The 10,229-nt window shown below is 39.9% G+C and overlaps 1 protein-coding gene across 3 annotated transcripts; it reads left to right on the plus strand.

Annotated features, from left to right (window-relative positions):
- The first annotated feature begins 3,947 nt into the window (after positions 1-3,947).
- Positions 3,948-9,471, plus strand: btf3 (basic transcription factor 3). 3 transcript variants are annotated; one of them, XM_005720176.1, is made up of 6 exons: positions 3,948-4,028; positions 5,683-5,751; positions 6,088-6,201; positions 6,305-6,506; positions 7,933-7,986; positions 8,942-9,471. In XM_005720176.1, exons 2-6 carry the CDS (start codon positions 5,683-5,685, stop codon positions 8,986-8,988), a joined length of 486 nt encoding a protein of 161 aa, XP_005720233.1. In that variant the 5' UTR covers positions 3,948-4,028; the 3' UTR covers positions 8,989-9,471. The 3 variants fall into 3 exon arrangements, with proteins under 3 accessions (XP_005720233.1, XP_005720234.1, XP_005720235.1); XM_005720177.1 differs by having other exon boundaries at positions 4,027-4,091; XM_005720178.1 differs by lacking the exon at positions 3,948-4,028 and adding an exon at positions 5,210-5,232.
- Positions 9,472-10,229: the final 758 nt, after the last annotated feature.

Raw genomic sequence — 10,229 nt, forward strand, 5'->3', positions numbered from 1 at the left:
ATAAAATGCATAGGTGGTAAAGCACCTCTAAAGTGTCTTTAAGTTCAACCAAGAAAGCACTTTCAGTAGCTGTTTCAAGGCAACCCTGCCTGCCTCGATCTTGCTCTGATTAAAACTCCTAATGTCACCAAAACGCTCCGTCTGAGTGGAGCATGTGATTAATGTGTATCACATGCAGAAAAGGGCAATGATGTGTTGCCCGGAATGTATGTCTAAGAGCCGTCATAGACAAATAATTAATAAGCTAAAAATAAAAATAAAAATAAAAACACTCAATAAATTGAATTCAAGAGAGAGTTTTTGCCCTGAGAGGACACCTGATAGAATACTTAGTCGAGTCCATTTGTCATATTTTAAGATTAACTGCGGACATTTTATGCTGATGTTTTTGGTTTTGCGCACACTTTCCGCGCAGTCCTGACACGAAAATCGTTCGACTTTCCCTCCTGATCAGTCATCAAACCAACTTAGTGAAAATTAGTCGACTAAGTGCCTTCATTTGTAAGACTTAGAGGGAAAATATCGATCTCAACGTCTGAGGCTTTGGAAGCGTTACAGTGCGTATGTCTTGATGCATGCCCAATCATCCAGGTAAGGAAATCTCAAAAAGTTGATTCTGTTCATCTGGACGTAGTTGTCAGTGGGAGAAGCCTTCAATCACTCATCCAAGTGATTTCTTCAGTCTCGGGAAGTTCGCATAATTTCACAAGTTTGTGGGTTTTTTCTCTCGCTCTTTCTATCCCTCTCGGGTCCTGGGACCACTTCAGCGCGACTCTTGTTACAAAATCACGCTTTTTACTTTATATGGTTACACGAGGACAAATGACCAGATGTAGACTCATCTGAAGAATACATGATAAACGTCAGTGGTATATGATCACTACACAGTGATCGGTGTAGTAGATATACAAATATACAAAACAAAACAAGGTGCGAAGTATTATAATAATAATAACGATAATTGGCTTAAAACAGGTGTATAATGTAATTTGTTCATTCTTTGTTTTCGCAGAATATGTTTAGATGAATATGGACACATTCCCCTGTGGCACACTATATGTAACTTTAACTGATTGGTTTGAGTGTTTGCTATTTGTAATAACAGAAAGCATAAATATATTCAAAGAGAAACCCCCAAATTAAGACCAAACAAAAAAGACATAAAACTGAGCTGAAACTAGAACAAAATACAAAGAACAAATATTAATGAATACCATAAGCATGAAACAATAACAGAAACAAATAAATATTTCCTTGCAATTGACTTGACTTTCTTTGACTTACTGTTCTTTTTTGAAAGCAAGAGTAACTAGCTTTGGCACACAATCTAAGCACCATTAATAGAATGCGATGCAGACATTTGTGAATATGAATGAATACCATGCACATGAAGCAATAACAGAAATGACAAGCAAGACAAGTAAAGGATGACAGACATCGAGAAGACTGAAAGAGACAACATCACATGAAAAACATATAAGAAAGTCGTTAGGAATGGGATTTTGGAAGGGATTTTAATAAAGTCACCGATTCTGTGAGCCTTGTCTTATTGGGCAGAGCTAAGGGTTCATGTTGGCAAAAACAGGACTTAGATTTACGCTTCACAGTTGGACTGTGAAAGGGTTCATATGGGGGTCAACATTTTACCTATGAAGCTTGGAGACTCATTCAAATGTGCTTTAAAAGTGCTCAGTAAACTCTTAAGTGTTTTTATTAAAATAAATTGAGTTAAGAAACATTTGTGCCATCCAACAGCTTACATCAGCGAGCCCTTTTCACTCACCTGCTGTCATCTGTACAGCAATGAAAAGAGATGTTGTGACTTTGTCTAATTTGCCCAGTGGAAACATATACATAGAGGGGGACCTAGAAATGAACTTTGTGGGACACCATAGGTAAGCTGCTGCTGGTGAATAGTTATCCTAAGGTGAGCCAGCAGTTTGTTTCTATAAACCAGCTAACTCCAGTATCCTCAATGCCAACCTGGTATTCAGAATGACTTATCTACCATGTCAAAGGCTGCATTTATGCCTTAAAGAATCAAAATTACACCCTTTTCCCTATCATCTGCTAAAAGGACATCAGTGGTTAACCTGGGGACTAAATAGTTTGAATAGTTTCTGTGTTCTAAAGCCTGACTGATATATCACATATTCTATTATAATACATTAAAGTGAATATGAGCTGGATAGGATACACCACTTTTCCAAAATTTTTGCAACATTAAAAAACTAAACTTAAATAATTAAGAATAGATCTATTGAGGCTTGGTTTCTTTTATAAACATCAGCCACTTTGAGGAATTTCACCTTTGAGGTTGTAGCTAATCCCAAACCAATTATAATCTTGTGGCTCTAAGTAGGATTTGGATATAATCCCTCATCTTTTTCGGTTCATTACAAAGACCTGAAAACAGAAAATAACCTAATTATAAGACATACTTCAACAAGCAATCAGCTCACTTTACAGGCTATCCCATTTCACATTGTTCAGGGTTGGGGTGCAGTGGTTAGCACTGTCACCTCAAAGCAAGAAGGTGCTGGGTTTGAACTGCCTGGTTAGCTGGGGACTTTCCTTGTGCTGTTTGCATATTCTGCTTCTGCCTTTGTGTATCATCGCACAATTAAAAGACATCCTTGGAGTGCTTGGTAAATAAATTGGTGATTTAAGCTGACTGTCGGTTTAGATTTAAGAGTGTAATAATCTGTCTATCTCTGTAAATCAGCAATCAGTCCCGATTACTTTCACACAGTTAGCTGAGTTGGGATGACATGCTTGTTACCTGATAGTGTTAGTCTAATCGGACTATTCATTTGTTTTAAGCATTGCCACATTGTGGTCATGTTTAAAAATGTATCTATTAGTACAAACCCCTTTGAGATATCTCATTTTCATGGCAATCCAAGCACATACAGTTGTTCAACTACCATAGCAACTACTTAAGAGATGACAGAATAAATAATAAACTTTCATTCATTAGTAATCTAGCATAGAGACAGACATCAGGAAATCCATAACAAAAGCTAGCCAAAGTTTCCAACAATAAATAAACAGTATGGTGTGATGATCACCAAATATAATTGCATATAATCCGCAGGTATAAAAATAAGATATAAGCAGAAAGAGCAAGCAAAACTGACATCTGTGTTGATAGAAGGCGCTCTCAATCTTTCTCAAATTAGATTCATTCTTAAACATGCAGATAATGAAACAAAGTTTTCATGGGACTCTGTGAAAAAGAGTCCCATAAAAGCACACCCTATCATTCAGTAGCTTGTAGAACCACCTTTAGCAGCAATAACGTGAAGTAATTGCTTTCTGAATGACTCTCTGTCTTTCAAATCATTGTGAAGGAATTTTGCCCCCCTCTCCATTACAGCGTTGCTTCAGTTCACTGAAGTTTGCAGGCATTCATTTATGCACAGCTCTCTTAAGGTTCCTCCTACAAGCATTTCAATTGGGTTAGGGTTTGGACTTTGGCTCAAGCATAGCAACACCTTAATTCTTTTCTTTCTCAGCCATTCTGCTGTAGATTTGCTGGTGTGCTTTGCTGCAAGGTGCCCAAGCCCTGTAGTTGGAAAAAACCCCAAAAACAAATAGTCACCCCTCCACCATCATGCTCGACAGTTTGTATAATGTGTTTGTGCTGATATGTTGTGTTGTGTGGCTGCATCTCTTTAAAGGACCTTATTCCAGAAGACTTGTTTGTTGCAAACCTGGAATTATATCAAAATTATCCCACTTTTCTATGGCATAAAATAGCCTGTGTAGTTACAAAATGATTCTGTATTGTCTAAGAGGCTTTAGGCCTTAAACTCTCATAAATAACAAATCCCTAAATTTACCCTAATAAAGAACTTTCAGGCATGGTTGGCAATCTGCAAGAATCTCGAAAGTGTTGCCTGGAAAGCAAACCTCAGGGCAGAAAACCCAACTCGCGCTAGTTCGCTCTTCTTCTACTACGTCACTTCCTCCCTCCTCTCTCGCTTCCATCTTGCTCCCCGCATGTGTTTGCTGTTAGTTTACAGGTCAGTCAGGAGCTTTAAATACCTTCTTCTCTCCTCTTTTTTCCACTGATCTGACGGCAAGAGGTAAACGAAAGCCTTTTCTGACTAGATGGCTGAAATCTGCCGCGGTGTGAAGCTAACCGTACTGACGGGGTTGTGAGAGGCTGTGACTGACAGGCCGATAATTTCCCCAGTTAGCTTAGAAGCTAGCAGAAGTTAGCCTGCAAGTTCTGGCACAAAAGCTAAACCACACCTCATTTCGGTTCAGTGTTCATCAGCTAAACCAGACCTGCTGTTAGCGGTGGTGCTTTCGCCTCAATTTATTTGAGCAACAATAACTTAATATTGGTCTACCTTCGGTAGTTCACACTACAGGGAAAAGGCGTTTGCTAATTAACCTGTGAAACGAGCAGCGCTTGCTGTGACGCTCACGGCTCCTTTCTGGCTTTTTAAAATGTCTGCTTGCTGTTTTTAATATCTTATTTTACCGCCCATTACCACAGCCACACCCGCCTTACTTTTGTTTGTTTGTTTTCATCTAATTTCCTCACAGGCATATCTTGCCCAGCACTGTTGTTGTGAATTTTCGCGGCACACAGTATGTTGTTTTTTTTTGTGAGTCATTAGCCAAATTGTATAGTGGGGGAAAAAAACGAAGTTATGGTTAGAGCTAATTGGTCACGTGGTTAATTAGAGGCCATCAGCAGGTGTGAACGTAATCAACAGAACCCGTATTCAATGACAGTTTCTTAATACGCAAATTTGTGCTTTTTAAACACAAATGGATGCGTGTACGCAGCTCGGTTTATTAAACATTTAAGTTTACAAAGGCATACGAAAAACAAACAAAACAGAGAAAATAGCTGGAAATGCCAGAGTGGCCTTATTAAATGAAAAATAAGAACAAATACAAACCAAATATTTTGTTTTGTAGATTATTTAGAATAACACCACTGTGTGTGTGTTTGACCTCCTGTAATTCACGTGGTCACATACACAGGAGTTTGTAAGTCAGGGTTGCCAAACTCCAGGCCTCGCTGTCCTGGAGGTTTTATATATCACTCTGGGTCAACACACCTGAATTAGTTCATTACCAGGCCTGTGGAGAACTTTAAGACATGTTGAGGAGGTAATCTGGCCGTTTAGATCAGCTGTTTTGGATCATGGACGCATCCAAAACCTCCAGGACACCAGCCCTCAAGGCCTGGAGTTCGACACCCCTGTTGTAAGTGCTTGGCTAGCTTTTGTCATGTAGGTAAGACGGCCTCTGATCAACACATGGAAGGACCAAAAATACAGTCTGTGTGAGCCAGTCAGTGACTGCACTAGCTAGAGTTAATTTCTAAACAGCAGACTGGGAAGTGACTGTATTTTGCCAGCTGGCTTTTATTAAATCTGGTCAAATGTTAAGACAAAAATGTTTCAAGTCGGTGTCCAGCCAGATAACGCTCTGCCTTAATAATGGGGCAAACCATTATTAATCTTTTTACTGGTGTAGATGAGTATAAAGGTGACATTTTAACTGCACTGCTCTCAGGGTGCTGCTTTCTTATCTGCATGTTGCACTTTATTTTGATGCCTCCTTTGGGGTGGATTAACTTGTTTTGCTTACTTAGTTTTCAGATAATTACATTTACATACTGACATAATAATATGCAACTTTCCTGCCTTTCAGATGAAAGAAGCAATAATGAATCAAGAAAAACTTGCAAAGTTACAAGCGCAAGTCCGCATCGGTGGAAAGGTAATGCACGCAAAGCGGATCTAGCATCACATGAAAATGGGTAGATTTTTTTATTGCAAAGCATTTTCTGAGTGTAAATCTGCTGCTGTCTTTTTTTTCCCTTTAAATGTGAATCTAGGGACATGAAACCTGAGCTCAAGCAGCTGAATTTTCTATAGTTCGTTTCTATGACAACCAACAGTTTGATCTATAGTTTTGTTGCATGGCAGCAGTAATTTTAGGCAGCGTTGCGTACAGTATATAAATAGAATAAAAACATCCTCCCTCATTTGGTCATAAAACATCACTCAGGTTATGTTGACTAAGAAACATGTTTGTGCGAATGCCCACATTCAGGGAACAGCTCGCAGAAAGAAGAAGGTGGTCCACAGAACAGCAACCGCAGATGACAAGAAGCTACAGTTCTCCTTAAAGAAACTCGGTGTGAACAACATCTCCGGCATTGAGGAGGTGGGGCATAAATCACTCTTGAGTTATCCCTTTGCTTGTGATTTTTCTTACAGATTGTCATTTTTATCACTAAGAATGGGAAATCTGTTTTGATCGGTTCCAGGTCAACATGTTTACAAATCAAGGAACAGTCATCCATTTCAACAATCCCAAAGTGCAGGCCTCCCTCGCAGCCAACACCTTCACCATCACCGGCCACGCTGAGACCAAACAGCTGACTGAGATGCTGCCAGGCATCTTGAACCAGCTGGGAGCAGACAGCTTGACGAGCCTCAGGAGACTCGCCGAGGCTCTGCCCAAGCAAGGTCGGTAGCCTCAAGTTATAATGTAGCGTGTGGTTGACCACACTTTAGACTCTGAGCATGTTTAGTCAGACTTTTAGCGGTTTTCAGATATCCACTTGTTTCTGTTAATCTGACACATTTTATGGTATCAGCTTCATGTCTGCTTGCACAGCTATTTTTTGTAAGAGTCAACGTTTCTAATGCATAGAAACTGTCAGCCAACCTACAGTAAATGGAAGAATCCTTACTAGCAGTCAGACGCTGAGTCAGTCGTCAACGTCTGACTGCTTGTAAGCTGTCAATCATACAGTGTGGTTAGCTCTGATGGTACTGTACTTTAACCCCAGAACAATAATTTGCAGTTTTTAACACCACCACTTACATCTGGTGACACCAGTATACCGAATAAAACATACCTCCCATCAAATTAAATACAACAATACATAGCAAACTAAAGTCTGAATGCATATCTGAGATTACAGGTTCACGTCTCTCCTGCAGCTTGTTCTGCAGTTTCAGGTCTGTTGCAGAGTGAAAATGCAATAGTTCTAAAATCTGACTGCAGTGAAGACCACATCAGTGACAACAGAATAAGAAGACTAGCTGTTAATGTTTGTAATCTGTGTTTTGACAGAGTTTCCACAGCAGGCGAAGCTTTTTTGTTGCTGCTAGCTGTTCCTAGAAGTCCTGTATGGTTTTTTATTTTTAATTTTTAAACCTGCTGCAGCAGACGGCAACACAATCCATCCATTAGCCAATTGAGATTTCCTTATATTTACATATTGCACAACAACAGTAATTTAATTTATTTGTAATATCATAGAACATGAAGACAGGATAGATCAGGGTAACTACATGCAACATTGTGTACTTCAGACTGATGAGCTGTTACAGCTGTGGGATTGATTCACTGCATCTAATTAAATTCATCCATCCATTCTCTTCCGCTTATCCTTATCAGGGTTACGCGGGGGCTGGAGGCCATCCCAGCTGTTATAGGGCGAGAGGCAGGGAAGACCCTAGGCGGGTTGATACTCTTATCACAGGGCTAACGGAGAGACAGACAACTGTTCTCACTCAAATTCACACCTATGGGCAAATTAAACTCATCCAATAATCTAACCCAAATAATTTCATGTCTTTGGACTGTGGGAGGAAGCCGGAGTACCTGGAGAGAACACACAGAGCTCCACATAGAACAACCCCGGCCAGATGGTGGATTCAAATTTAGAACCTTCTTGCTGTGAAGCAGCAGTACTCTGTTTTGCTTGTACCATATTGAACTAGCACGGTGGATAGTTTGGTCCGTGTCCTGGTAAAGTCTCAGTGAAGCCATGAAGAATGCTATCAGTGTGATGGAGTGATGAAGCCAGCTGTGTCTGAAAAAGGCTTTGGTTTAGTTTGTGGCTACTCTAAGGCTTCTCACAGATCTGTTCTCTTCTTACAGCTGCAGATGGAAAAGCGCCAATTGCTGCAGTAGAAGAAGAAGATGATGTTCCAGGTGAGCAATTTTCATATGTTGAATCCAAGTGTCTGAGCAGTTTGCTCCACCACTCAGAATCAAAGACCAGCCCGACATTTCTCGAGAAAAATCTGTTTGCCTCACATTACAGATTTTTTGCGGTTCTGTTTGGAAATCCTGCTTTACACTTGTCATTTATTGCTGCAGGATTTTTTTCTTCTTTCTTTCTGTTAGCTAAAAAAAAAAGAAAAGAAAAAATCATGGTGGGTTTGCTTTTCTTTCTGGCTCATAAAAAGGGGTCATGTGAAGGGGACTCATCAGTTACTTTTGACAATGGTGCAGTGCTGGGTTTTGTTTGAATCTCATGTTCTTTGTTTATAGGATTGTAAGATTCAGTTTGCTTTTCTTTGTGAAGAAAATGGACCGAGCACATGAGGTTGCCATTACAATAATCTCAGCTCTTTTTTTTTTTTTTCCCAGGGCTTCTCTCCCTCCAGCTCGAGCTCTCACTAACGTAACAAACGATTACATATGTACTCAGCAGTTGAAGCCCGATGGCTCAGGGGTTAACATCCATTGCCATCACATTGTTTTTGGAGTTAAGGATTTCTTTTTGTTCTCTCACTGAAGGAACATGTTTGCTCAGACCTTTTGAATTGTTTCCATTTGAACCCCCGACCCTCTGAGCTTTGAGTTGGATAGGTGGGTTTCTCACATTTCACGGGGTAATTGGAGCCAACTTTTTGATGCCCTTTGCTGTCATTTTTACAGCTGCTTTCAGTAGTTATAAGGGCCTCATATGTCGAGCACATTGCCGTCTGTGTGTAGGAGTGGGAGAGATGAGCAAAGAATTGCATTACACCAAGTATCCTGTTTCACATAAACACACACTTCCTGAATTGTTCTCCAGCACCTTTGAGTCACTTGTGCAGATGGGATACGCATTTACTTTCTTCCCCAATCAATCAATTTAATGTCTAATCTTTTGTTTCAGATCTGGTGGAGAATTTCGATGAAGCATCCAAAGATGAGGCCAACTAGAGGGACTGGGACTCCAGAGTGTTGAAACTTGACAGGACCATGTGGGGCACAAGATGTAATGTCCTTTTTCAAGGGGTGGAAAATGTAACAGTTAAAGTACCTGAGAAGATGGAAAAACACGTCAAATTCTTTTTGGCTTGTGAGCATTCTGTAACATGTGCAACACCTGAAAGTACTTGCATACTCTTAAGTGAATTATTTTTGAGTAACTTTTTTTTAGAATAGTACTCTGTATTAAATCTCGAGTAGCAGTATTTCCATGAAAGGTATTTTAGTACTCATTCCACCTCCTCTTTGCCACCAGACTTCCTTAATGCTTGTGCTGTGTGGTCAGAGTGAGAGTGTTTGTAAAAATGTGGTGTTAAAGGCTCACGTTGTCCTTCTGTTTCCTCCATGTTACTGACCCCTTAAATCTGTGGCCTCCCTAAAAACACCATATCTGGAATAAACCTTTGCTACTGTCAATAAATAGCTAAAAATTCAGTTTTTGTTTTTTGTGTTCTTGGTCAAGTACAGTTCTACAATTGAAACACTGCAACTGCTCTTCTGTAGCCATTCCCAAACTCTCTGTGACTGGTACTCGTGGTCTTTGATCAGTGGTTGTTGATCAATGGTCATGAGAATTTGCATAATTATGATTAAGGAACTGACCTCCCAGCCCATTGTTCCTTCACTGGGCTGGTTTCAGTCATTATGCAAATGTACTGTTTAAGATTAGGGAAACCTGCAGTCAGCTGAGACTGAAGAAGTCACTTGGATGAGTGACGAAACATTTCTCCCACAAAACGCTACGTCCAGATGAACAGAATCAACTTTTGGAGATTTACTTACCTGGATGATTGAGAATGCATCAAGAAGATGCTCTTCTGTAGATTTGGTGAGAAACCATGAACTGCAGGTTGAACTTGTAACATCGTTTAGTTCCTGTAAGGTCAGGGCAGTTGCAGACATTCTTTGTCTGCAGATAGTAACAGGGAGGTAAAGTATTCAGTAAACTTGAGGTATGTTCCACAATTTACACTTATGAAAATGAGGGTAAGAGGCGTGTTCTTGCTGGGCGAGTAACCAGGGCTGTCAATCCCTCAGTTTTACTTTATGGTCAAGAAAATGGAGAGGGTGAGTGTGACCATAAGTGTATATTAGAATACAGTTATAACAACTGCAGAATTATCTATGATGATAGAAATATGAAAAAGTCTTGAATCATTATATTTTGCTTCTAAGGAACCATACTTTAATTT

This window comes from Pundamilia nyererei, unplaced genomic scaffold (genome assembly GCF_000239375.1).
Source record: "Pundamilia nyererei isolate P.nyererei 1_Seehausen unplaced genomic scaffold, PunNye1.0 scaffold00002, whole genome shotgun sequence".
Lineage (NCBI taxonomy): Eukaryota > Metazoa > Chordata > Actinopteri > Cichliformes > Cichlidae > Pundamilia > Pundamilia nyererei.

Bases quoted from the DNA above. Each gene is read 5' to 3' on its own strand.
- btf3 (XM_005720176.1), top strand. From the start codon at position 5,683: ATGAAAGAAGCAATAATGAATCAAGAAAAACTTGCAAAGTTACAAGCG. The intron at 6,202-6,304 runs GTGGGGCATAAA...GATCGGTTCCAG, and splicing joins ACATCTCCGGCATTGAGGAG to GTCAACATGTTTACAAATCA. The intron at 7,987-8,941 runs GTGAGCAATTTT...CTTTTGTTTCAG, and splicing joins AGAAGAAGATGATGTTCCAG to ATCTGGTGGAGAATTTCGAT.